At 38.0% G+C, this 27,398-nt stretch overlaps 3 protein-coding genes across 6 annotated transcripts; 2 read left to right on the forward strand and 1 right to left on the reverse strand.

Moving 5' to 3' along the window:
* Positions 1-831: 831 nt before the first annotated feature.
* Positions 832-4,315, reverse strand: slc35f2l (info solute carrier family 35 member F2, like). 3 transcript variants are annotated; one of them, XM_052616814.1, is made up of 8 exons: positions 3,969-4,315; positions 3,201-3,376; positions 2,967-3,094; positions 2,594-2,753; positions 2,352-2,508; positions 2,208-2,260; positions 1,968-2,122; positions 832-1,215 (listed from the first exon to the last, which is right to left on the reverse strand). In XM_052616814.1, exons 1-8 carry the CDS (start codon positions 3,992-3,994, stop codon positions 955-957), a joined length of 1,116 nt encoding a protein of 371 aa, XP_052472774.1. In that variant the 5' UTR covers positions 3,995-4,315; the 3' UTR covers positions 832-954. The 3 variants fall into 3 exon arrangements, with proteins under 3 accessions (XP_052472774.1, XP_052472773.1, XP_052472772.1); XM_052616813.1 differs by having other exon boundaries at positions 4,003-4,314; XM_052616812.1 differs by lacking the exon at positions 3,969-4,315 and having other exon boundaries at positions 3,201-3,711.
* A 328-nt stretch (positions 4,316-4,643) lies between these two features.
* On the forward strand, positions 4,644-24,494 carry LOC128029194 (vacuolar protein sorting-associated protein 53 homolog). 2 transcript variants are annotated; one of them, XM_052616809.1, is made up of 22 exons: positions 4,644-4,810; positions 5,780-5,860; positions 6,215-6,264; positions 6,374-6,440; positions 10,906-10,992; positions 11,532-11,647; positions 11,739-11,858; positions 13,799-13,877; positions 13,987-14,130; positions 14,220-14,362; positions 15,839-15,980; positions 16,107-16,205; positions 16,636-16,730; positions 17,597-17,839; positions 18,224-18,371; positions 18,462-18,544; positions 18,659-18,737; positions 19,579-19,727; positions 19,836-19,905; positions 19,988-20,125; positions 22,359-22,463; positions 23,137-24,494. In XM_052616809.1, the coding sequence occupies exons 1-22, from the start codon at positions 4,724-4,726 to the stop codon at positions 23,308-23,310; spliced, it is 2,499 nt and encodes an 832-aa protein (XP_052472769.1). In that variant the 5' UTR covers positions 4,644-4,723; the 3' UTR covers positions 23,311-24,494. The 2 variants fall into 2 exon arrangements, with proteins under 2 accessions (XP_052472769.1, XP_052472770.1); XM_052616810.1 differs by having other exon boundaries at positions 16,110-16,205.
* Positions 24,495-24,687: 193 nt separating this feature from the next.
* On the forward strand, positions 24,688-27,145 carry LOC128029196 (refilin-B). The gene is made up of 3 exons (XM_052616815.1): positions 24,688-25,400; positions 25,605-25,684; positions 25,797-27,145. The coding sequence occupies exons 1-3, from the start codon at positions 25,212-25,214 to the stop codon at positions 26,110-26,112; spliced, it is 585 nt and encodes a 194-aa protein (XP_052472775.1). The 5' UTR covers positions 24,688-25,211; the 3' UTR covers positions 26,113-27,145.
* The last annotated feature ends 253 nt before the right edge of the window (positions 27,146-27,398 follow it).

Genomic DNA, 27,398 nt, shown 5'->3' on the forward strand with positions numbered 1-27,398 from the left:
TTGTTTTAAAACTATGATTTATTTTTTTTCTGCAGAACACAAACGATATTTTGAAGAACGCGGGGAACCAAACAACATGCCTTTTTAAATTCCATTGTATGGACAAAGAATAAATAAATAAATAATATACTTTTGTGTTCTAGAAGAACCGGATGGTTTGGAGAGAATGAGTAAATGATTACAGAATTTTAATTTCTTTAAATTCATAACCTGTACAATATTTCTTTGACCTTTAACAGAACATTTGGCAAACCACTTACAGTTGGCAGTTTGAGTAAAGCCATATAGTTGACATGGAAAAGAAAACTGATTATTTTTGTGCACTATAGTTGATGTTTCTGTATAAAAAGGTTTTAGCTCCCACCCCGATCAAACTCGCCTGAACCAATTAAACAAGCTGTTTGAGATTGCTTAAAAATACAAGCTGGTGTTTTGAACTGAAATCTAATGAACTAAACTGAAAAATGGTTTTCATTTTGGGTTGAACTATTGTATGTTCTGAATCTGATCATGTGCCTTAGTACATTGGACTGTCGAGCTATACACGCAATGAATCAATCAAAATTGCCTATATGGTGCTTACAGTTATAGATCATTTAAAAAATATATGCTTTTTTTTTTGTAACATTTAATTGCTGTATGTTGTGGTGGCTGCTTTGTACTTCCTCAAACTTTTTTTTCTGATTCTTAAAATCAGTTTAAAGTGACAACCGTGGCATTCACAGATCTATTTGGCCATAAATATGAGTTTGTTTGCCAACAGTGATATAAATGATCTGATGTCATGAGATAAGAACATTTGTGTCATACTCTTTTCATTTTTCTTTTTTTTTTTCTTTTTTTTCTGCAGTTTATTCATTTGATTTATCAACATAATCACTATTCAAATATAATGACAAAAAAACTATGATAAAAAAAAAGGTTCAGGTGTGTTTTAACATGGAGTTAACAAAACTACATTTGAACACTGTTTATGACCACACATGCTGACTGCCTTTCATTCACTTGACTCTTGATTTGATCTTGCTCTGCTTGTGCACAGGTTATCTCATCCACACAGCCTTGAGTGCTGTCGTTATCAAACTCGGCGGCGTGATTGTCCCACCCTTCCTCATCAGATGACGGGGCAAGAGCTGGGTTCAGGGTAGGGACGGTGTTAAACATGATGAAACCAACGAGGATCACCACCAGTGACACAATATACAGTCCTGAGAACTAAGAAAGAACAAATAAGTGGACTGAAATACCTCAGTCAAAAAACATTGAAGGACCGTTTGTAGAAAACAAAAATAAGATATTGAAAGAAGTTAATTTAAATATAAAACAGGTAAGAGTCACATGAAGTGTGTAGTGCATTCAGTATATAAATGAATTGCTAAGAATTTTTTTTGTTTGTTTTTTTTTTGGTGAGGAATGTTAAAGAGTAAGCAGAGGACACCGGGGACTCAAAAACCTTCACATATTAAAGAAATATAAAGCTCCATGTCACAATGACCCAGAATATCTGAGATAAGAATACAAGGACACTTATTGCCACTTATGCTAAAAATGCACACTGGTGCATATATATATTTTTTTATTTCATAATTTATTTTTCTTTTATAGTCATTACTGTTCAAATGTGAGGCCAGTAAGATCTTTTGTTTATGGAAAGAAATGAATACTATTATGCATCAATCAACAACTGATTAAACATTACAATTAAGACATTACTAATGTTAAAAATAGAGATAAAGATTTCTTTTTCAAATAAATCTGTTCTTTTGAACATTCTATTTATTTAAAATTTGCTTTATACAAAAAAAATAAATAATAATAATACGCAGGAGACCTGTTTTTAACATATAATCTGAAAAATGTTACTGGCAAATCACCAAATGACATTCAAAAATGTAGTTTTGTATATAATGATATAACTAATTTTGTAATGTAAAATACATTATGTCTCAATTAAGTATTTTACTCACAGCGTATTGGAACAAAAAGAGCCCACAAAAGAGGCTGAAGAGGTCTCCAGTGAGTAAGGAAAGATTGACCGCTGTGGCACTGCTCATCTTTATCACCACAGGCATGAAGCTATAGAAGCCGTACATGCAGACCGCATATCCAGCCAGCATAAGAGCTAAGAAGAGAGGCCAACAATCAAGCCTAGGATGACGTCATTGACATAACTGAAAGGGGTTTTATTTGGCATTGCTGTACTTTACCAATTTCCCATGTCCACTGAATTCTAGACACTTCATTATGTTCAAGAATCCCCCTGTAGGTGACAAAATAAAACCGTGCAGATGATGTGGAACTGACGTTCAGCAACTGCTCTACTGTTGTTGTGGTTCATGAACAAATCTTACAGTTGTATTGCACTGATGATTGACCCGAAGAGGCCGACCATGCCCAAAAACTCCACCCTGCTCAGATTCTTCACTGTGTATTCCTGGCACACATTAGAGATGGCATACAGAGTGGCACTGACTAGAACCAGACCGTCACCGAGGAGAATGTCACTTGCTGTTGACACAGGATTGAATAATGTTTACATTTTCGCTTATGTTTTCCGTTCAGTTATATTTTGGAGAAGCAGCGTGCTCCTCACAAGATCCCTGGTCCTGGCCAGCGAGGATGTCTGCTCCCACCATGGCTCCCACCCCAGCCAGACAAATACATACAGCTACGTAGTGAATGATCCTATAGCGGGTCTTCAGGAAGAACCAGGACAAGATCATCAAAACCGGGATAATAAAACAGTCCAGCAGCTGAAATGCAGACAATAGGGCCAATAGGGTAGTCAAACAAACGGCTTGTATTGAGAATTTTAAATCAGATTCTTCTTTTGTCAATGTATCACACAGCAATAAATTGTAAATAGAAACAGTTATTTTAAATTGTAACAATATTTCAAAAGCCCCTCACTTTTAAGTGGTAGTGTAAGCACAGTGTATATCATCAGATCCAGAATAAGCTGTCACCTGTATGCTGGTTAATGTGGTGTACTGATATGCTTTCACCACTGCGTAATTTGCCTCCACATCTGTCAATCCTAACAAGAGATACTTCCACCATTTTGTCTTTAATATCTGCAAAATATTGCCATCACCTGCATTAAAAGAAAGGTTTCCGTAATATTACATGCCAAAAAAAAAGGATACCAGTAGAACAAGAATGAAACACATGAACGACACACACATGAAACACACGAATACCTCGTCTGAAGATCAGTGCAGTGGTGTAAGTGATGCCCAGGAGGATGTAGTTAATGAAGCTCTGCAGCATGGGTGTATTCAGATAGTAAACGGTTGCCAGATACTGCGATGTTACAGCAGTCCCACAGATCAGTGCTGAGAGGCCTTGTCCCATCAGCAGAGTTTTAAACAGTTGCCTGCGATAAACATTGGCTGGAATAACTGTGCACCAATTGATGAGGGGTTTTATCCTCTGAATATAACATATATTGTGTTTAAAATATACATTATTAGTTTTGTTTAATAATAATAATTGTATACATTTAATGTTAACATTTCTCATTGCTAATTATGTTAACGGCATAACAATAAGTAAAAGGTTCACTGAAAAATAAAACCTGACAGTATTGCAACTAAAACCAGTAAAAATAGTCCATTTTCTGTTAAAATAATATATAAATATTAGATTAAAAACCCAAGCTTAAAAAAAAACTTAAATGGTGCTTAACTGAAATAAGTCTATACTGAAGTTCTAAAATTAATAAAAAAATTTAAAATGTTAAAATAAGTAGATAAAAAGCATAAAACAACAATTAAAAACTTAATAAACTTTAACTAAAATTAAAACGAATAAACTTTAAATGAAAGAGTAAAAAAATAAAAGCTTGTTCAAAATATTAATAAATACTTGAATAGTACATAAATCATACTAAAATACGAAACCCTGGCTATCATGTTAAACAGCATGACTTCAGATCCAAAGAGCAAAGGAAACAGAATGAAATTTACAGAAGCCACTGTATGGAAATTTGCATCCACTCACCATGTGAAAATATCCCTCCATTTAGTCATTCCTTCTCTTATTTTATTGCAAAGAGTAGTGTCCTGCTCCTGAGGCATCTTGTCTGAGAGCTTTGAGACAGAATCTCAGTGATTAATAAGATCAATCATTTACAGTTTGGGAAACAAAGTACACAGCAGCAGAGATCTTGAATTCACAGTGAGCTAATCTTGAACTTTAAGCAATGGGTGCCAGAGAGAAATAGAGCACAAACCTGTAACTTACAAATGGACTCGAATCTAAGCTGTTTGTGTTTCATTTATAAAAAAAAAAAGAACAGACTCATAAGAGACATTCATTTGGGAATCAGATCCTCTTGTGCACTCAATTAGCTTTCTTTTGTGCAGTTTTAATCCTCACTATTTTATAATAAATCTGCTTCTCCTCATGCCTCCATCTCAGACTTGATGAATGAATGAACTAGGAACTTTGAAATCTATACACTTTTCTAAAATATGATATAATATTACAGCTTTACATGAATTTCAGATGATTCGCTATTGACCAATATCATGAAAACAGTTAAACACTACTTTTATAAATATATTATCAAAAGTGAATATGATTAGCCAGCATCACGTGGTTCGTATTGGGCCTCCAGAGCCACAGATGGCGCTAATAAACGCTATTTTCCCTGCGCATTGACACGGTAAAGAAGCATTCACGTCAGCACAGGGAAATAAAACGACTGTTATTGTTCACAATGATGGAGGACGAAGAATTAGAGTTTGTGGAAGATTTGGAGGCGATATTACACCTTACTCCAGAAGTGCAGCTGGCCATTGAGCAGGTAACCCGGATGAACTGGCGTTGTGTCTGTTTTTATTGCAGTGTGTCAGAGAGAGAGAAAGCACACAAGCTGTCAATTGTTTTCTTCTCATGAGATGCTAATAGCCAGTTTAAACAGTCTCCATTAATACTCACAGTTTTAGTAATGTCTTCTTTATTTATCATGCTACGTATTATTAGTTTGCGTAGACAGCTGTTGTCAAAACTGACTTCAGTTTTAAAGCTAACATACAGACCAGCAATCGCAAAGTAGTCATTGCTAGCTTGTGATTTGAAGGCAGGTGTCAAAACAGGAGACACCTTGACATATCCAGGGTTTTCAGCAAGGGAGTACGTTTAAAAGATGAAAAAAGTCAATTTTAAAGAATCGTAAAATGGACTAATGTTAGTCTGTGTAAGTTACTTGATGAAAGATAGTATAAAAAATGCTACTAAATATAGCTTATGTTTATACCCTTTATCCAAGGGCTTGCTGATTGTCTACAAATATTGAAAACCTTTGAAATGGTCAACAGTTTTATCTTTAATATCAGTAGTTTTATCTCTGAAAGAGTTCTGGAGTTCTTAATATATAGTTAAAGTGACCATTGGGCCATGAATGCCTCTTAAGTAGAAGTAACGTTACTCTGAAATGCATTAGTTAATAAACAGATCTGTCTGATGGCAGCTTCCTGAGTAATGTTTATTACAGTGAGGGAAAAGACTGTCACTAAAGCATCAAAGTTGGAGAGCTTGTGCAGAATTGTTTAATAATGGTTTGTCAAGCCATAATCATTCTTCGCTACCTCCAATGATTCCTGTGTAAGGTCAGTAATACAGCTGGATCTCTTGATCTATTTGTTAAGGTGCCACCTGATCGGATTGCTGTGTGGAAAAGCTTGATGGTCACTTCAGACTCCTAGAACGTCTTTAGAAAACTTGTGGACGCCTGATTCTCGGCTACATCAAATGTTATCTGCTCATTTTGTAGGTTTTCCCCAGCCAGGACCCTTTGGATCGAGCTGACTTCAATGCGGTTGAATACATTAACAGCTTGTTTCCAACAGAACAGGTGAGTCTGAATTGGAATACTTGGGCTTTATGTGTATTTAAGCTCTGGTTCTAAGCAGCATTATACTGTTACATACTATTAACTTCAATAATGCAAATAAATAATAAACATAATTTCACACTTGTGTTACGGTCACCCATATTGATGCAATTGACCAATAATGCTACTAATATTTACGCTTTCCTTTACATTACTAAATAAATTCTCCTCTATTGAATGTCTGCATTTTTTGGCCACTAGAGAGCACTGCTCTCTCTGAGCAAGAAGAAGTGACTATTAAGATGTTGATTATTAAAAGAGTGTTTAATATGTTTTCCCTCCAAATCTTGATTTTAAATTTTGTTTTTCTTTAAGTCTTTGGCGAATATAGATGAAGTGGTGAATAACATTCGACTTAAAATCAGGTGAGTTTTTAATATTTAGACCCTCATATTGTCTGCATTTATTTCTATATAGCTGTTCTTTAGGTTTTCATCTTATTAAATTAATATTGTAAATAATTCTTTTAATCAGACGGTTGGATGACAACATCAGGACAGTGGTGAGGGGACAGACTAATGTGGGGCAGGATGGCAGACAGGTGAGTCTTTTGGTTCCACGTTCATAAGGTCATTAACATTATGCCACATGGGGTTCCAGTCTAATAGGGTTCCAGAGTCATTTTTCTGTGGAACACAAAAGAAGATATTTTGGAGGACATTTCTCCATACAGTGAAGGTCAAACAACATTGGACCCCACTGACTTTCATTATGTGGACAAAATGAAACAATGATAGTGTTTGAATTTTGGGTGAGCTATATGGGTTTTTCTACTATAATGAAATCATTGTAGTTGTTAAAGAAGCTTATGAACTCTCCTCGTGGTAAACCACTCTGTCCGCTTCACAGTGGCTCTCAAAACCATCCTTGTCTTGTGCATCTCTTCCATCTCGTGTCTCTGGAAGTGACGAGGCTCTTCAGAGTCCCAGACGCTCTCTCTTCTTGGAATGGAAGGCACACTTTACTCTGAATTTCCCTGTTCTCAGCAGCAATTCCATTCCACATTATGGTTTAGTGTCCTGCTATTTCTTGGACCAGGATGGAAATGTTGATTCAACACAGATCTGTTCTTAAAAAAAGCGGCAGGCTGAGGTGGAATGCGACCCCTTTATTGAGATGTGGTGAGGCAGCATGGTTTAGACCTGTGATTCAGGGTTCAGCTGTTCCTGAGTTAACAGCAAACACAGAAATTAGTTGTGTCTGAATGGATCACCATTAACGCCGGGCCACAAGTCTCACGGCCTGTAACCTTCTGAGGTGTTTTCACAGAGCAGAGGAAAAATCCTTTCCCCAGATGTAACGGCGGGGAAGTGTGGATTATATAGAGCTCAAGGCGTAGAGTAATGGTGGAGACCGAGGGAGAGGACTGGAAAGACCCGCTGCAGAGCTTTTTTGTTTAGTCTGTGCAGTATTTATCAGTGAGATGAGACATCCGTGTCTGGAACAGGATTCCAGGGGTCTGCTTGATGACATTTCTAGCTCTGTGGAGGAGGTGGACGGATGTGTTTGTGTTAAGCGAGTATTTTCACATACTCCACTGTGGTATAGAAAGTTAGAGCTGGTAATTTGGTGCCATATTTGCGACTGGGTCGGGGCTCTTTGAAGTTTGAGATAATACCAATCTGTGACTGTTATTGTATGCCTGCTCTGTGGATCAGTGTTGTTTCTGAATCATTGAGATACTATTGTATTTAATATAATATTTTGAATTTTCCATTTTCATTTTGCATGGTTTTTCGCAGGTCTTAAAACCGAAAAGGACTTCTTAAATTCATAAAGTGATGCATGATGCATGCACTACAAAAAAAAAAAAAAAAAGTATAACTTCCTCAGTATGTTTGTCTTTTTTCCCCATACAGATATCTAAACATTTCTTAAATCAGTATACTTTTACTTGAGTTTCTTGTTTTAATCATAAACTCAATACATTTTTTGAAATTTCTCAGAAGACAAGAAGGACCTAGGAACTGAAAAAAAAAATGCTGAGGAAGAATCTATTTTTATTTTTATTTTTTATCAGGGAGATCTGTTGGAAATTGTTGAAACGTTAAAGTTTTGCTAATACAATTCATTGTCTGCTCTGTAGACATTATATTCCCTTCAATTTATTCCTTTAGTTTAAATGTTTTTGCTTAGTTTTGAAGTCAAAGTCAATTGAAGTCAATTTACTTTATACCATAAAACCTACAGAAACACTTTTTTTATTTCTAGTATTTTTTTTTGTAATTTCTATAAATAGTAGTTTTTAATTTGTATTTGTATTTTAATTGTAATGAATTTTACTTCAGTTTAATTTGAGCTATTTTAGTTAATAAAATGAATGAAAGTAATGTTTTTTTTTATGGTTTTCTTTGATGTGGATTCAGTGGAATAATTAGCTGTTCACCACACTTTATTCTGTTAAAAAGGAAAAAATGTACTCCGTGTCTTTGCTTTATCTGAACAGTATTTATTGTGGTGCTTATCAGAACATTTACAGTGTGTGGAAAGTACTATTCCAGACTATTGTTAACTGACAACAATGTATTTGGAAACATTTTCTGAATTGGAAAAGCAGTTGACAATGTGGGGAAACTTGTTAGATGTGTGATATCATTCATAAAGGAAAGTCAACAGTGGGCCAAAGCATTTGGTGTGAATTAATTGAGGACTACCCTTGCTGTGCCTTCCCTTTTGTCTCACGCAGGGTTTGTGGTAAGATACATTATTTTCCTTAGTGCTGCAGAAAGTTCCATATTAAAAAAAATTGCCATGTTGTTGTTCCCAGATGGAGCATTCAGATGAGAGGTTTATAGCTGTCAGGGAGCCAGTTGGGATCAGGATGTCTCATGTAGTTTTTGGCATCTGGAGCTGCTTATTAGGAATGTCGTGAAAGAGCCTCCCCAAGAATGTCGTATAAATATTTAATTTAAACACAGGATGGAAAGTTTACTGCATGTGTGTTTTTCTATCAGTCATTATAGTCCGATCCCTGTCTTAGGAGTTGTTTTAGTCATCTGGGGCATTTTTTTGGAGGGGGGGACATTGCATAAAATTAATAAATGAATCCAACACACACACATATATATATGTATGTGTGTGTATGTATGTGTGCTGTTCATTAAAACTGCAAATTAAAATTATAATAAATTTTTTGTAACAATGTAGTCTTTTTTTGATCAATTTCATCCTTGCAGAATAAAATATATATTAGATATAATAAAAAAAATAGCTGAACCCAAACCTTTTTACATTAATGTACATTATTAATTCAGTGTTGCTTCTAGGCAATATTTAAGCAATTACTTCTAAAAAAAAAAAAAACTTTATATATGCAGATTTTTAACATGAAAGTTACTCACTAACAAATGTGAATCATAGTTTGATTGCAAAACAAAAATGTGCATCCTCCACATGGCAGAAAATATATTTTTAAATGACCATAGTCATTAAAAATTGCCATTTTATTATGACCCAACATGCTTAATATCTTACAAAACAAAGAAAATTGTAACTCTAAGATTATTAATATATATTATATATAATATAGATAATCTATATTGTGCAGTATAGGGTTAAAGTTAAAAGGGGACAACCAGGCTCTTTACTTAATATTTTCTGCATTTTAGGAAATAATTGCATGCAAGACAATTATCAATAATGCATGTGTGGAATGCTGTACATGATTGACAACATAATCATCACAGATGAAATAATCGCACGGTCTCATTCCTGCATGTCAGCAGCTGTTAAGCCCTCCTAATGACCAACATGTTTCTTTCTCAACACTTCTACATATTCTTCAGTCGAGTCACAACACTTCAGGGAAATGCATTCATTACCAGCATCCATGTCGTTCTATAGTTTGTGGCCTGCCTAAACCATCTGGGGGGGAAAACATCCTGAAACTGCAAATAGAGTCCACATGCGTAGCAGCTGCTGCTCTTCCTGCCAGATCCAAATAAACCACTTTCTCATTCTCCTGATCAGCAGTATAAGGAGGAAACCCAGGGACTATCCTTCAACAAGCAGTTCATCTTTCTTGCTTTCAGATGTCAGATCTGGATGGCTTCTTAACTTGCACTACTACTGTACAATATGGCACTTTAAACTAGATGCATCCTAGTTAACACCCGGGCTTTAGTTTTGCTTCAGATATCAAGTCAATAATGCAATTTAAAGAATCCTTTCTTAGAATTTCTTAGGATGCATTGTGTGTGTGTGTGTGTGGCTCAAAGCATCTCCGTGTTTTTGGTGGCTTGTAAAAATGGTAAATTCCAGGTGGCAGCTGGTGCCGGCTGTTAGCATTCCATTAGCCTGTGAAGGAGCGAGGCAAAAGACACGGTCAAAGTCTCTCTGCTCTCAGCCCAGGCACATCTCTCTAAGTACACTGGCAACGGCCAGTATTCCCACTCATCCAGTGCTGCACCGGCTCTTGAAAGAAGTAGTAATTATGCATTGTCAGAGTCCAAACACTGGCAGTGTGGCTGCAGTGGGAGGTGTGCCACTGGCCGTGACTCTGCATTCGAGTGGCCAGGAAGATCAGATCCCATCAGTGCCGAGCCAGGAGCCTTGTGATGTGGTGGCATCAGGTGGGGCAACTTGTAGTAGAGCCAACAGCACAACTGCTACAGTCTTTGCCTGCAAGAATGTCAAGTAAAAACTGGTTTCATCAGGCCGTGTGGTTTGGTCCCCACCCTGTTAAAGTGCAGAGATCTTCCTGCTAAAAATAATACAGTGGATGGAAGGTCAGGCGTGCAGGCAGGAAGCATGTCCATTAAAACACCATTCAGACTCTATTTTCATACTAAATATGAGTTCATTATTAATTGCTTTTGATGTGGTGAAAAGATTTAGATTGAGTGTCTGTTTTTCTAATCCCCTAACCAGCCCAAAACAAACTCAACTCAAGCCAGTCAACTTCAGGTTGCTGTTTCACGGAAAACATCAAACTGACAGCGAGCTGTTAAAAAACGCTACCGCGGTGCTGTTTTGGGTCATCTTAGATCTTTTGTCTCCTCTTCCAGGCGTTGGAGGAGGCCCAGAAAGCCATCCAGCAACTCTTCGGAAAAATCAAAGACATCAAAGACAAAGCGGAGAAATCGGAGCAAATGGTGAGTAAAAATAACCCCTCCAGACAGGATCCTAGTCATTTAAGGTCTGAAGGTCAACCCAGAGTAAATAGCCATTTACCACTCACCCACCCCAACAGACTGGGTAACCGAGGCACAAGAAACTGTGACATCCTGTGGTTTTTGTCCACAGCACTTCTTTTAAAAACCCAAGGTAACACTGGCCATCTGTGAATGTAATGAAGGGCAAGGGGAGGAAGGCAGGAGAACAATAGCAAAGCCCTGTCCCCGTGTCCTCAATATGGTGAAGCGATATAAAGAATGCATGATATGTTGGAGCCATAAAGGTTATTAGCTGATATTAAAATGTTTTAGTATTAAATAAATATTGATGAAAAAAAAAAAAAATACGTGCATGTTTATTTCCTCTAGTTTTACTTTTAGGTTACCTTTGCCAACATATATAATATGTAATCAACAAATGTAATTATTAGCAAATTTCAAAATGAACGTCCATTTTTACACTGTATATTACTGTGATGCCTAAATGAACTTATATTGTATCTAAAAATGTGCTTCAGGTGAAAGAGATCACACGGGACATCAAGCAGCTGGACCATGCGAAGCGTCACCTGACCACTTCTATTACCACCCTCAATCACCTGCACATGCTGGCTGGCGGAGTGGACTCTCTTGAGTATGTTTATTCAAGATACCTTCTCCCATGATTAGTCCATTTACTCAGTCCTGACAGTGTGCTTAAAGCTTGTCTAATTGTACCTTCTCAGAGCTATGACTCGAAAGAGGCAGTATGGGGAGGTGGCCAATCTCCTTCAGGGTGTAGTCAACGTGCTCGAGCACTTCCAGAAGTACATGGGCATCCCCCAGATTCGCCAGCTCTCAGAAAGGTAAGAGCACAAGGCTTAAGGACACATGCCTCACTCACACACTGTGTATTTGACTAAATCATGGTTCTGCGAGTCTGTAGATCCTGTTTAGGTTTACTGAAGATGCAGCACAGAAAGGAAATCTGCTTCACGGAGTCTCATTATTGAAGTTTTTTTCCCCACTCTGGCTCTCTGTTTTGAGCCTTTCCCAGAGGAGGAGCTCTCTCTGGTTTGGGTGGTGCAGTCCCTGTCCCCTACAGGCTTAGAGACTGGGCCTTTTGTTATGAAAGAAACAGGTCTCCAGTTCCTATGATTCTGCTCTTTGCATTGCTTGTTTATGTTGGATGCTCTGATAAAGCTGTTGTATCATAAGCAGATGGAAAGGAAGGGTGTGTTTGATTTGGAAAAACAATTCCCCTGATTGTTCCAGGTTCTAAATGTTTCTCTGGAAAAGCATGTATCTGCAGTTCCTTTTCAGTGCCCTTTTAGTCATGTTTACCCCATTGGTTCATAAGAGCTTTCGAAGACAGACCTCATATGTTAAACACCATCCTTGAGTGATGATGAGAGTTTGTTTGGTTGAGTATGCATTTGTACATCAAGCGAATCCCGTGTTTTGTTAAAACCGCATTTAAGTTTGCCAGAGTACATCATTGGTTTCTGACCGCTGCCTGACTCTTGTTTTTTTTTCCTCGTCGGTTTCTTTTGTGTTGTAGAAAGAGATTATATTTGATGAGGGTGGGGACTGTGTTTAGGAATTTAGCATGTAAATAATATTAGCCCCCTTTGGTTATCAGATGGACTGATTTTATCGCTGTTCTTTTGAACTACACAAGCTTACCACATATTATGAGGACAAAAATGTCTTGAGGAAATTCTTGTGAAGTCTAATTGGATTTTTGTGATGCTTAATATTAGTTCATGCCAAATATAGAGAAACTGAGATGCTTTCGTTCTGAGCCCGACTGTCCCTAAATGGAGACGTCTGGTTGGTTTTGAGGTGTGCCAGAGATGTTTGATCGGGGCGGCAGCTGAGGGATGTGCTGCGGTTCAGACACTGTCGAGGTCTTAATGGAGCTGGTGAGAGAGCAAATTGGCAGCCATGTGCCACGTTGAAGACTGGTGTCTGACTGGCAAGCACATGTGTCTCCATCTATCTTGTTTATTTATTTTGGATGACACTTGTGTTGAGTTTGCTTGCGCAAGCAAATAATCCAGAAACTAAAAGAGCATCTTCTAATTATCAAGTTGTGGTTCCTTCAAACCCTTTTGATGGGATTGGGCTTACTTTACACTGCCTCTTAGATTTCTGAGACTTTGGTCCAAAGTACAGTTTGGCCTTATTCGTTAATACAGTTAGAATTGACATCTGTTTTCTTACAAGCAGCTGTTATTTCTGTCTCTGTTCCATTTATTTCCCCAGTGCCAGTTGTTCTAAGAGATGCCATCATTTAGAGGGATCTAGGTACTAGCTGTTCACATTGCCCTAACAGAGACTGGTACATAGGGATAGACCATGACTAGGAATGTCAAAACTTCTGGTATTTAGTTAGAAAGTTCAATGGAAGAAAGATGTAGTGAAGGAAAGTTTTGTAGTGACGTGGCTACACAAGGTCAGCTGACATGTCTTGGTCAAACTGCCTGTGTTGACCAAGTAAACGCAGTGGATTTATGAAAGTAAACAAGCAAAACAAAATGTTAGATACATATCAATGCGTTAGATACACAAGAAAATTAGAAACCTGCCCTTGATTTATTCCACTCAATGCTCTTAATCTTCTTTTATCAATTTCATTTTTTGAGATTTATATTTGTTGTAACAAATTTATTGTGAAGTATTATGAAATGACACTTGTATTGCTCTAGATTCTAAACCTGTGGTATCATGAATTTATTGCTTTTAAAACTCATTAGACCGCAGTGAATCCTAACACTCACCCATCTGTTTTGCTCTTCCTCAGAGTTAAAGCAGCACAGAGCGAGCTTGGCACGCAGATACTGGCCGACTTTGAAGAGACTTTTCCTGCCCAGGGGTCAAAGGTACAGATGCAGAGCTCTGATGAAAACATTGTAAATAATCACCTCTCAGTATTAGTGCCTAGCCAGTCTCTCTATCATTCCTGTGACACATCTAGTTTGATATTTACAGAAATCTGGAGGCCCTAGCATTGTTCTCAGAGATGCCTGCTTGGTGGCAAATGTCCTGGATCCTCGGATTAAGCAGGAGATCATCAAAAAGTTTCTCAGGCAGCACCTTTCAGAATACCTGGTGCTCTTCCAAGAAAACCAGGATGTAAGTGTGACCTTGTGCATCCTGTACATGCTGAAATTGTGCTATACCATCACACTTATGGTCTGTTCTGCTGTTTGTCCTGAGTACAGGTGGCGTGGCTCGACAAGATAGACCGGCGCTATGCGTGGATCAAGCGTCAGCTTGTGGACTATGAAGAAAAGTATGGGCGAATGTTTCCTGAGGAGTGGTGCATGACTGAACGCATCGCTGTGGAGTTCTGTCATATCACCAGGTAACGATCAAACATCTCACACTAATGCTGCATTCACATAATATTGGTTCTTCATAAGTTCTTGGCTTTTGAAAACCATCCATGTCATTAGTCAGATTTCCATCCACATTTTTATGCAAATATTGGGATATAAAATGTTCAGTATAACATTCCATAATGCTATGAAAATGTTGCTCACTCAAGGTGGATGATTTCTTTTTTTTTTTGGCAAAAAAGACATTCACCTATTCACAAAAAGTAGTTTGCATTTGCACATGGGATATATTTTTTATTGTTTTTGGAATTATTTATATTTTTAGTGGAAAAAAAACCTATAAGTCGATCTTCTAATTACATGTAAACGTTCTATTAAAGCTTCAATTTCTCAAGCTTGTCTGTGTTATGTGAAGCTAAATACAAATATCCTTGGTATAGTCATGTCTTTATAACTAAAGATGGTTACACTTTCACTTCCATTCAAGTTTGAGTGCAGTAAGATTTTAATTTTTGTCTGAAAGAAATTAAAACTCTAATAATTGCAATAATATTTCAGTAATACAATATTGTTGCTTCTCTGTTTTTGATTAAATAAATGCATCCTTCCTGAGTATAAGAAAAAAATCCCCAAACTTTTGAACACTAGTGTATTTAGCTAACTTTACATTTTTTGTTAACTATTTCATGTAATTTTATTGTTTTTCAAAATATGAATAGAGAATACAGAGGTGTAGCATTTATAGTGATTATATATATTTTGCTGTATTCAATAACAATATGATGTGGCTTAATGAGTGTTGCCATAGAAACAAATAATTAATGAGTCTGGAGACAGTTCTGAGTAGAGTTGTAATTACCGTAATTCTGACATTGTGTGAGTGTAGCATAAATCCATATCTCTATAACCCTATTGAGAAAATACACCTGGGGTTTACATGTGCATTAGTGGTTAGCTTGGAAGACAAGACATTAGACAGCACACAACTATGGCATGGCTTAATAAAAGACATAATTGTGCGCAGTATGACATGAATTATTAGATGGAAAGGAACTGGTTATGTGTCTGGGATTTCAGTAGTGGTACTGACAGTCTAAAGTAGGCTGTGTGTGTATATGTGTTCCTCTCAAGAGAGTCATTACAAAACCATCAGTGCCTGGAAAGAACGTTTGAGGTCCACTGTAATCCAATCTAATATATTTCTCTTTTTTTTTTTTTTTTTTTGGACAAAGCTTTATGTAAGAATGGATACACCACACCATCAGCTTCTCCCTATGTAGGCTTATTTTCTTCTCACAAAACGATTTTTTTTCAAGCTGACAGTAACTGGATCTTTTCTTCTGAATACAACACTGATCCACTGTGGTTTTCTTTAACAGCCAAACCATGCTTCTGCAGACACTGGCCTATAAAAGCAGTGACCTGAAGCCTTAGTCCTACTTGGCACATTAGGTTTTACTGACAACCTTGTGTCTATGTCTGTTTTTTTGTTTGCTCGTCAGAACCGAGCTGGCCAAGCTGATGCGAGCCCGTGCCAGGGAGATCGAGGTCAAGCTTTTGCTCTTTGCTATTCAGAGGACCACCAATTTTGAAGGACTGCTGGCTAAGCGCTTCTCAGGCTGCACCTTAAACAACGGGCCTGGGGTGAGACCACCACCATGTTTTGGATGTCATGCCTGTTTGCTGCCAAGCACAAAAAGGTTTTACTGGGGCATGGACATGCTGCTAATCTGGCTGTTTTGTGATGTTTCTTCTCCTTTGCTCTCTCAGCAGAAAAAACCTGAGACCCCTCTTGAACCAACAAACCCCTTTTTGGAAGACGAGTCAAGAGAGGACAACGGATCAGAAAAGGATGAAGATTTGGATAGAGTGAGGCTGCTTAACTTTTATTTTCACGCTCTTATGCAACAACAACCACATTTTTTCCACATGCAGTCCACTCCACCCATCTTCTGATAGAAACTGATACCACATTTGGTGCCATTCCAACATGCAATTTACATTTCTTTCTAATTTTCACTTTCAGCTTTACAACTTTGCAGATCGTTTACATTCACATACAGCTACATTATACACTGTATGAAAGGCAATATTGGAAATGGCATAATAGGGGCACTTAAAAACAAACAAAACAAAATGTAAATAAAATAACAAAAACTAAAATTAAAGCAAATATAAAAAAAAATCTTATTCAAAATATTTAAAGCTAAAACAAAAACAGTAAAATAGTAACTCAATGGTACTAAAATAACACACTTTTTAAGAAATTCTTGATTAAGTAATTTTTTGCTGTTCACAGCCAAAGAAGCCCAAGGCTCCAGACAACCCCTTCCATGGCATCGTGTCCAAGTGCTTTGAGCCTCATCTCTACGTTTACATCGAGTCGCAGGATAAGTGAGTGAAATGTGCTTGAACATTGTGCAATCATCAGCTCAGAGTCACACAAGTAGTAGTCCATTCATTTAAGGGTCATTTTAATGTCCTCCTTCCCAACTTCCATTTCAGATTCAGCACTTGTGATCTTCCCTTTCTTGTACCCCCTTCTTTTAAGTAGTTTCCTTGTCTGACTCTTTCCGCCTCACTACTGAGGCAAAAAATGATTCCGGTCTTTACCTCTCTTTTTCTAGCTTACCCTCTCTGTAATCCCACCAGGCCCCCAAGAAAAGGGTTTTTTGTAAAGCCTTTCTCTGGCCTGTGTAACACTCCGTTGGCACTGCTTAAAGCAGAATGACCTTTCTGTTAACAATGACTTGCATTATACAATGTCCATCTAACTGATTACTCAGTGCTGAGAGAGATGACCTTACAATACATTGCTGTTCAAAGCAACATTTACACATTCAGATTTTAGTCATAGTTAGATACTGTATGTGGTGTTAGCTTTTCACTTTGTTTTTAAGTAGTTTGCAAACTTGACTGCTTTCATTCACCATGTTTTTAATTTGTTTTTTTTTATTTAACTTATAGTTTTCTGAAAAAAATTTTTTGGTAGATTTTCCAGCAAAACAAATTTATCTCCAAAAACCTTGCAAATATATTTATTTATTTTATCATGTACCTTTTTATTACCAATTGAATTACCAATAAAAGTCTTATATCTTTTATTCTGTTCTGTTTAATATGTTTAGTGTTTAATCTTTAAATCCATTCTACAGAATTATGCAGATTTTACCTCAAAATCAGTGCAGGAAATGCAGATAAATTCTGCAAATTCCGTCTAGTCCTATTGTCATTAATCATTTTGTTTTCTGTCTTATTAGAAATCTTGGTGAGCTGATCGACCGTTTTGTTGCTGATTTCCGGGCACAGGGTCCCCCTAAATCAGGGACAGATGAGGGAGGTGCTGTGCTCCCCAGCTGTGCAGATCTCTTCGTGTACTACAAGAAGTGTATGGTCCAGTGCTCGCAGCTGAGCACCGGAGAACCCATGATTGCTTTGACCACCATCTTCCAGAAGTATCTGCGCGAATATGCCTGGAAGATCCTCTCTGGGAACCTACCAAAGTGAGTCGAGCCACCTGACTGGTCCTCGCATGACTACTTTTTTCTCCCTTTTTATGGTTGAAGTTCGATCCTCCTAGTCACTGGGGCTTTTATTTGGGGTGTTGTACTGTGGTGATGCTGGAGAGGAGAGCGAGTGGTCGTCTCCGTGTGGTCTCATTTGTGGGGTTTCTCTGCACCGCTCTTCAAAGCAAAAAAAAAAAACCACCCGTCACCTTGTGTGGTTTACCCCGTATTGTCTTTAGAAGTTTCAAAAAAGATCTTTGTTTTCGAGAAGCTGTCTTGTGGTTTCCATGCAGTCTTTTTTTCTTTGTTTCTTTCAGCGGGACGGCAGAAGGGTTGAGTAAGGGTGCTTTGGTAACCATGTTTGTGCATGTTTTCATGCAGGACCAGCACCAGTAGTGGTGGTCTGACCATCAGCAGCTTGCTGAAGGAGAAAGAGGGATCAGAAGTGGCCAAGTTCACAATGGAGGAGTTGTGTCTTATTTGCAGCATCTTAAGCACGGCTGAATACTGCCTGGCTACCACACAGCAGGTGACCCACTACACATTCTTCATTCACATGTTACAAATGAATAGGGTCTTTTGTTTTTAATAATGCACATGTCCTATATCATGTCCACAGCTGGAGGAGAAGCTCAAGGAGAAGGTGGACAAGTCCCTAATGGAGAGAATCAATTTAACTGGGGAGATGGACACTTTTAGCACGTAAATACCAGTCACACTTAACTTGATGCCCAATACGAAGTAAAAACATATTTGCCCAAGGAAATTAATTGCTAGCTGTTAAGTAATTTTCCCATGAATCTCTCTGTTTGGCAGGGTCATCTCAAACAGTATCCAGCTCTTGGTTCAGGATCTGGATGCTGCATGTGATCCAGCCCTCACAGCAATGAGCAAGGTAACATATCGTTACAATAGCAGTCCTCAGATGATATTAAAAGTTTTTATGGTTTAATTCATCATACCTGCTGATGTTGGATATTTAACTGAAATTCTAATTTCCCAGATTTTGTTATTTAAATGACCTTTGCTGTTATCTAACATTCACCTAAACTTAATCTATAAAAACACTAATAACTTCAAGGGATAGTTTAGCCAAAAATGAAAATTATCCCATGAATTACTCACCCTAAAGTAATTTTCATTTTCAGATGAACGATCTCTTTAATAACACTGTTGAATGTAATGTTTAGCAAATCTCAAAATGTTTATCAATGTTCCATATTCTACATTAGAATGATGTGATGTCTAAATGTTATTTATTTTTAAAATGAGATAAAATAGTACAAATTTTTTTTTAATATATATTAACCAGGTTATTGGCCATAACATGAAAATAATTTGGTTTATTGTTATCAGGCAGAATTTGAATAGCTGTCTTTTTTTTCTTTTATTCTTTGCATTTATTTTTATATTTTCAGCTTTTATTTTAATTTCATCTTAAGTTACAGTACTTTTGCTATGTGCTTTTCTCATTTTTGTTAGTTTCTGTTTAGCTTTCATTTTTTAGGTTTTGTCAATTTGGAGCTTCAACATAAACTTATTTTATTTCATTTAGTTGCCAAGGGAACTTTTCTAGTTTTCAGTGTTTTCATTGTGAGGTTTTCATTTAATATTTATTTTATTGTATTTCAGTTTGTAAAACTTTTTTTTTTTGTTTTTGTCAATGTTAACAATGTCCAGAGAGTCTTTAGAGTAATATACTAGCCTTGAAGTTGATTTTCTGTATGTTTGTACAGATGCCGTGGCAGAGTGTGGAACATGTGGGAGACCAAAGCCCGTATGTGACCTCTGTAATCATGCACATCAAACAAAATGTGCCCATTATCAGAGACAACCTGGCCTCCACCCGGAAATACTTCACCCAGTTCTGCATTAAGTTCACCAAGTCAGTACCCAGAGTCACTCACTAATCGGTGCAACAAAGGCTCATCATAATGTTCACAGCGTTTGTTAACCTCTTACTGACTCTTTTATTTTCATCCATACCTTCCAGCTCCTTCATTCCAAAGTTCATCAACCACCTGTTCAGGTGTAAGCCAATCAGCATGGTTGGAGCAGAGCAGGTAGCTAGGGATTTACACACTGGGATGTTTGGGTTTCATGGACCTTCAGAACATATGTCTTCATTTTCTTTCTCCTGAACAGTTACTCCTGGACACACATTCCCTCAAGACCGTTCTTCTAGACCTCCCCTCCATTGGCTCTCAGGTGGTCCGTAAAGCCCCGGCCAGCTACACCAAAATAGTGGTTAAAGGAATGACTCGAGCGGAGATGATCCTCAAGGTGGGAACCTCACATGCATTCCTAGATATTAAACATTTGAGAATTTGCTCACCCGGTTCGCTCTTGAGAAGCTCAATACAGGAAAGTCTTAAATGATCAGCTGCTCATAAAGCTCTGCGTGGTGCAGCGCAGTTATTTACAAAGTTGTGCACATCTGGTTTAATGAGCTTTCAGTGAAAGACAGGAAGTGCTCGCATGCCTTCGCTTTCCTCCCTGCAGCTTAGCAGTCCACAGTTTGATAATCCTCACTCATAGATCTCAATTTATATTTATATATAAGCGCTTTTGTATCAAATACAACTGGAGGAATGGAAAGCTTGTTTCTCAGTGGATCTTCATCCCCTGATCTCCAGACCATCCTTCTTCTCCCTGACCACTGTCTCCAGCCCTATGCATGCTCCATGGGCTTTTAACAGGCTCTCTGGGGCTTTCCTGCTCCTGGACTTTTAACTGCCTGGAATTCAGCTTTAATCCACCTAATGCTCATAATGGGTTCAGCTCTAATTGGTCTTATATGAATATATCATGCTCTCAGTGCCATAGTCCACTATCTCTTAAAATTTTTTATTAAATTGTGCTGGTTTAAGTACTCTTAGGATTATTATATTTCTCAGTAAACATGTTTTGAAGAAAGTCAATCCTAAATCCTTCTTGAGTTTTTAGCAAAACAAAAATTAACTTTATATAGGTTTTTATATAGTTCTTTAATAGTATTTAAACTTGTTACTCGTCATGAAAAAAAAAAAAAGTCAAGGAAGCTGTCATGGCTTTAAAAAACTAACCAACCAACTTAAAGGGATAGTTTGCCCAAAAATGAAAATTTTGTTCCCAACCCAAAAGACTTTCTTTCATTTTCAAAACACAAATGAACAATACACACATGACAACGGTAATGGATTTTTGGGTGAACTATCCCTGTAATAGCGGAGTTATCAGCCTGATCTTCCCACAACACAAGCAGCCAGATTTCACAAGTCAAACATGATAAGCACGTGACCAGTGGCCATTCATAGACACTTGAAGGTCTGCTTAAGAAACCCTTGCATATGGTGGGTCTTTAAAATTTGGTTGGCATTTAATGATTGGCTTTGTTGGGCCCCAGGTGCCTCTTAGGTAATTACCATCTTCATCAGCATTTTGTTCTGAAGTTCCTGGAAGAGCGGTTCATACTTCAGTACACTTCTTAACATCAATGTTTCTGCTGCCATGTGGCCAAACAAAGCATTGGTTCTTTTTTGTGTTCTGCTTCGTGGAACAATAGCACAATCATTTGCCACCACAGTCTCGCTTTGTCATCATTCTTTCTTAATCGTTGATGAATTACATCAGTTAAGTGCGACACCCGTTAAGCGGTTTAGGGGTGAAATAGGACCTCATTGCTGGTGGTGGCTTGGCTTTCCACATGATGCTCATTATTAGGTAAACGTGGAGAGTAATCTGTTAAAGATGTCTTCACTTTTTCTCTCTTTCCTTGGCGGGGAACGGGTTCCTGCCCATCATAGGGTCCAAACCTCAGAGAGATGTGAAGCTGAAGGAGACACTGCGAGCCAAGCATTCTGCTGCTGCTGCCTGTGAGACGTGGCTGTTTTCCACAGTCTTATAGGTTTTTTTCTTTTATTATTTTGCCTGTCTCTCTCCATTGTGGCTCCTTTGGAAATGAACAGAAAGGCAGACTTTCTCCCCCTCCTCTAGTTTTCTCTATTCTTTCTTTCTCTTTTACGAGGTAACTACAACAAGCCTCCTCAAGGCTTTTCCTTGGCCTGTCTCCAGGACGGTCGCTAAGTAAATCACTCTGTGGAAAGGAAGGAACGTTTAGAATTCAAGACCATCCGAAGTGTTCCGTGTCCCACTTTGCCTTGACCCTTATCCGCATATCCTGGCTTATGCGTTCATGTACTGAGAGTAAAAAGAAAAGAAACGTAACAATAATAGTTACTGTATAATGGGGAATGGTGCTGATTAAAATGCCCCCCCCCCAAGTTGCATCTGTCAGCCATGTGTTCTTCTGCCCTCTTACAAATCTAAATAGTTGCAAGATATACAGTTAAACATTTTTTTTTTCCACTCTCAAAATTGGAGGGAAAAGAAAGAAATTCACAATTCAGGCATGTACCCCATTTAACCTCTTTTTACTGCTCAATTGAGACTTTCTCATTATTCCCAACAAAATGTAAATTTTGAGTTTGGAAAGCCCAGCTGGAGTTTAACTGACGCATTTCTCCTCACCTCTCAGGTGGTCATGGCCCCTCACGAGCCGTCCGTGGTCTTTGTGGACAACTACATCAAGCTCCTTGCTGACAGCAATCCTGAGACGTTCCAAAAGATTCTAGATATGAAGGTGAGTCTGTTTTATTTGCATCATCCTCATATTTCATGAGATCCCAGCAACAGTAAATCAGGGATTCCACATATAAGGAATTTTAAAATTGATAAAATCTTGTAATATGCATTGTATGTAACATTGGGGGAAATAAGTATTCAACACGTCAACTTTGTAATTTTTATATTAAACCGTTCCAATGCAGCAATTCCCATGAAATTTAGACCAGATGATGCTATTAACACAAAAAATATATGCAGAAAAATCATAATATTACAATCCATAAAAAAGTTCTGTTTAAGAAACTGGAATGACGGGAATAACAATCAAACACTCTAAGAAAAAGAAGTATGGAAAGACAAGGCAAGGCAAGACAGCAGCTGATTTCACCAAGTAGTTCTTCCTCTCACCAGTGCAAATTAAAATCAGCTGGGTTAGTGCATGTAGATAGGTTAGAAAAAAGGCTTTCCCACCTCTGAATGCAAGTATACAAACATCTGATGGGTAGAGGCAAAGAGCTCTTTGGAATAAGATTGTTGTGGTACATAACAAGATTACTGGTTACCGATGGGACTTCACAACCACTAAATGAACATCGCTCCACCATCAGTAAGCTATGCACATAAATGATTGAAAAGATCTTTGAAATTCATTGGTCAAAAGGGTCCTCTTTCCCCCCCTAATTCTGTAGGGCCTGAAACGGAGTGAGCAGAGCACCATGCTGGAGCTTTTCAGACAGAGGTTGTCTAATCCGCCATCAGGACCAGACGGTGGCCCATCATTGTCCTTCAGCGCCCCCACCCCTGAACAAGAATCTTCCCGGATCCGCAAACTGGAAAAGCTCATTAAAAAGAGGATTCAGTAAATCAGAAGGAACTTTATTCCTATCAATCTAGTAATGTAAGTGCTCGGTCTGGATATTCAGCATGGGCTGACAACAGTTTTATCATATTGAGAATGGTGTATAAATAGCACTGCTATGTCTTCTGTATTGATGTTCGCTTACAGATCATGGTTTAACTTTGAGGCTTTCATGACTGTATTACTATGAGCTTTATGATTCAAGTCCTTTGACTCAACCTCAACGCATAACTGGCAAGTGTGAGTCATCCCCCCCCCTTTTTTTCCCTCCACTTTACAACACTAATACCCACAGTGTCATTTATTTTGCACATTTCTCTGAAATATGCTTGTACTTAAAGCAAATCAGAGGGCAGTGTGGCTCAGAAAAGTAACCTGCTGATATCCTGGCGCAAAGTCTTCTGGTTTGGGTTTTCAACATTAAAATGATTTAAATCCTGGGTTTTTATAATTGTCCCCTCACTGTAACCATAAACAGCTGTGTGTCTTGGCTGTGCTCTGTGTAAAGGTGCATGTGGAGTAGGAGAGTGAGATTTCAGGTCGCTTGGGAGTTCCTGTCTCCTGCTATAATGACAAACCAGTTGTTTTGGCTTTTGAAATACTTGCCCAGGTTGGGGTGAAAAAAGAAACCTATTGTAGATGTCTTATCCCTAAAGGAGCTGTAAGCAAGAAATATTTACCACCCACACTTTCCCATGGGAGACATATTTTCTCCACAAACAATAACAGTAGTTCATGGGAGATTATTGGAATGCAGAAATATGACTGTGCACACATTCTTTTACTTTGTATCATCTGCTGTTTACTTGTGTAAAGAAAGTATTAGTTTTTTTTTCTATTGTTTGAAATAACTTATTTTATAGTCCTTTTAATAACTCATTATTTGAACCATGGAATCAGTTTACTTAATTTAATCCATAATCACCCTCTCCTTCGTAATTGTTTATTCTCTGCACATGGCATGTACCTGTTAAAAGATCTCAACAGCAGTGCATATCAAAGCTAAAATGTTTGCAGTGAATGTATGATTTATGTCGGATGGGCTACTGTAATGTTTGATTGCAATATTATTTGCATTGATTTCCGCTGTGATTTATAACGAAAACATTCCTGGCTTCTGTGAATAGGACATCTTTTTAATATCAACTGCAGATATTAATTGTCAATAAAAAAAATCTGTTGACTGTACTGGCTTTGACAAAACCGTGGTCTTTATTTTATGTACTGTATGACTGATATATGAATAGACAGACAAACTGATGGGTGGATGGATAGATAGATAGATGCCAGTGAAACAGTTTTCTTTTTCTTTTCTTTACTGATTTGTGTGAATATATATATATATATATTTTAACTCTACTTGCTCCTGAGCTTGATGTGAAGTTGGCCAGTGTTTAAAGGGAGGAACTCCTGACTCTCTGTAATTGGGACTCCAATCAGCAGTGGGAGGCAGTTTTAAAGGCGTCTCCCTTCTCGCAGTCGCTTGTAAAACAATGAATGTCTTTGAGTGCGGACAATTTTGAATGCAGGCAGACTGACAAGCAGGGAAACTTGCGTTACCTTCCCCGGCGATGACCCCTTGACTGAATGTTTCCATTTTGCTCTGAATTTTTATTAAGCCATTTGAACTTGGCTACAACAAACACATCTGCAGCAGCTTCAGATCTGCGTTTCAAAGTCTCGGAGGAAACGGGAGCGGTGAGTCAGAGCCACGAAACGGATTATCGACGATCGTTCACGGCATCATCACACAGCTGGTTTGCTTTACTCCGCCCGGATCACTGTCAGCCCTGGTTACCCCGCGAAAATAACAGAGAAAGGCAGTTTTGCGCATAATTCGATTTAACTGCATTATTTGTAGAACTTGTGGAACTGCCCCGCAAGTGTTGAGCAACTTTAAAAGCAATGGTGGGAAGACTGAACCTGCGGAATGTGTGTGACGACGATCCGCTGGATATGAATTTGAAAGCTGATCGGCCGCTGGACAGTCCTGACTCCGGTCTGCCCCCGAGCCCGAGCCCGAGCGTCTGGTTACTGCATGGCGCCGGGGCTGGTACCCCGATTACAGAAGACGAGAACAGAGGGCCAGATGTGGTATGGTTCCTTAATGCAAAAATATTAACAAAACAGTTATGTGTGTTTTGTCATTTTTATAAGGTTATTTATTTTAAATATTGGTATTTAGGTTTATTTAAATGTTTCTGTAAATACATTTTTAGTTCAAATGATATATAGTTAAAATGATATGTTTGTATGCATGTATAATCAAAAATATAAAAAAAAAAATCTTAATTACAGGTTCATAATAATCGCCATTTGCATGCATTGTCCTATGGTGAAGGAATTGAACTTGATTCTCTGCCACTGAAAGAAATAAGGTAAAAAAACTGTGATTTACTGTGATTATTGCATGATTTGGGGATTTGGGTGATTTGCTCTGGGCAGGTGCATTTCATATGTTAAACTAACTTGTTACACATATTATTACAGATACACGTCATCAGTGCGTTATGATTCAGATCGGCACTTCATCCAGGACGTGACCCTGCAGCCCATAGGTTTGGGTCTGGAGATGTGCAGCCAGACGGTGTTGGCCCTGCCTCAGAGCACCTGGAGACATTACAAGACCCAGCTGGAGTTCCAGCCCCGTCAGCGGGTGCAGCGCTACCAGAGCACCACCATAGTGTACCCCAAACACACCCGGACCTTCTACACCACCCAGCTCAAATATGACGGGCACAAGCTGACCAAACGCTTCTTCTCTGCTGTAGAGATGCAGGCTTCTGATTGCCAGGCTAGTCTTTAAAAGACACACGAGCAGCTGTGCCTGAAGTTACGCCCATATGTACCATATATAAACCACCGCCTGCATTCATTGAGACCCAAGAAGGAAAAAAAGGAAACTCGGACTGAAATTGTTGCCAGTTGGAAAGGGGATCCCTAGACAGATGCGCAGTTTTAGTTTGTTTTAAGCTGAAGGAAGTGTAAGCAACTGTGTTGCTCTGTTTGAAGGTTTGCTTTGGAGCAGCATATGGAGATTTGTATGTGTTTTCTCCATCAGTTATCAATGGTAATGTAAAACAATGCTTTTTAATTGTACGTAGACATGTGGTTGATTATTTAATGGTGAAAGTAAGTATTAGAATAATGCAATGGTGCAGTTTAGGTTTGGTTTACAAAGGTGGATATTCAGTACATATTTTTCCACATGTTTCTATTTCACAGGTTCAATCTCACTGAGCTGTAAAAGGGTAACGTTCATATATTATGGCCTAAAAAGTGTTTTCTGAAGAAACTGGGTATGTGTCTTTGCACAGAGGGTGGTGAGTGTATCTGGATGAAAACATTAATTCCATCTCAAACTAACATTGTCTGTGTATTTTACTACTGTAATTATCCATTAGGACACTTATGCTGTTAACCATAGTTTTCTTTATATAAAGGCTAGCTGCCTTCCACAGCTCTGCTTGGTTTCAGGAAGTCAGTCTCTTTATCGTCCGCATGAAGGAAAATGAGAAGTGGGGTCACATTAGAACTGAACTCAGTCATGCCCAAAACTGCAGACTGAGGCATCTGTAGACCAGTGTCTGAAATAAATTATAATGTAAATGACAGCATTTCAATTTAAAAAAAAACTTTTTATCAGTGGCATTTTCCCCTATTTATTTCCTGTTCATGTTTTAATTCTCTTTAATTCTGTGCACAGTCATTGATCAAGTGTGTGACACAAATGTGCTGGTTTTAAAATCTGTAGCTGTGTAAAATTGTTATTTTTAACTACAATTTCTTTTAAGATGGTTTTTAACAGTTCAAATGAAATAAATACATTTTTAAAGTGACGTGTTGTTTGTCCTTAATGTTTGCATTTTTTTTAAATCATGCTAGATAACAAGACTCTACTTCAAATACAAAGTAGTGCAACTAGTAATCTTCTCATTTGATGTTCTTTAGAGCCCTCTAGAAGTGTGAATAAGTATTACAGATATAGTATGACAAATAAGGCCTTTCGTTCAGATTAAATATGAAGGCAATTGTTTTCAAATCTATATAGTGCTATGTATAAGTTTCATTAATACAATAACTTTACTGTAT

This window comes from Carassius gibelio, chromosome A15, assembly GCF_023724105.1.
Source record: "Carassius gibelio isolate Cgi1373 ecotype wild population from Czech Republic chromosome A15, carGib1.2-hapl.c, whole genome shotgun sequence".
Classification (NCBI taxonomy): domain Eukaryota; kingdom Metazoa; phylum Chordata; class Actinopteri; order Cypriniformes; family Cyprinidae; genus Carassius; species Carassius gibelio.

Excerpts from the sequence above, each read along its gene's own strand:
- slc35f2l (XM_052616812.1), bottom strand. The coding sequence starts at position 3,522 with ATGAGAAATGTTAACATTAAATGTATACAATTATTATTATTAAACAAA. Across the intron at positions 2,261-2,351 it reads ATCATCAGTGCAATACAACT|GGGGATTCTTGAACATAATG; the intron begins GTAAGATTTGTT and ends TGTCACCTACAG. Across the intron at positions 2,123-2,207 it reads TCAGTGGACATGGGAAATTG|CTCTTATGCTGGCTGGATAT; the intron begins GTAAAGTACAGC and ends CTCTCTTCTTAG.
- LOC128029196 (XM_052616815.1), top strand. The coding sequence starts at position 25,212 with ATGGTGGGAAGACTGAACCTGCGGAATGTGTGTGACGACGATCCGCTG. Across the intron at positions 25,401-25,604 it reads AGAACAGAGGGCCAGATGTG|GTTCATAATAATCGCCATTT; the intron begins GTATGGTTCCTT and ends TCTTAATTACAG. Across the intron at positions 25,685-25,796 it reads CTGCCACTGAAAGAAATAAG|ATACACGTCATCAGTGCGTT; the intron begins GTAAAAAAACTG and ends ATATTATTACAG.
- LOC128029194 (XM_052616809.1), top strand. The coding sequence starts at position 4,724 with ATGATGGAGGACGAAGAATTAGAGTTTGTGGAAGATTTGGAGGCGATA. Across the intron at positions 4,811-5,779 it reads TGCAGCTGGCCATTGAGCAG|GTTTTCCCCAGCCAGGACCC; the intron begins GTAACCCGGATG and ends CTCATTTTGTAG. Across the intron at positions 14,131-14,219 it reads TCTTCCAAGAAAACCAGGAT|GTGGCGTGGCTCGACAAGAT; the intron begins GTAAGTGTGACC and ends TCCTGAGTACAG.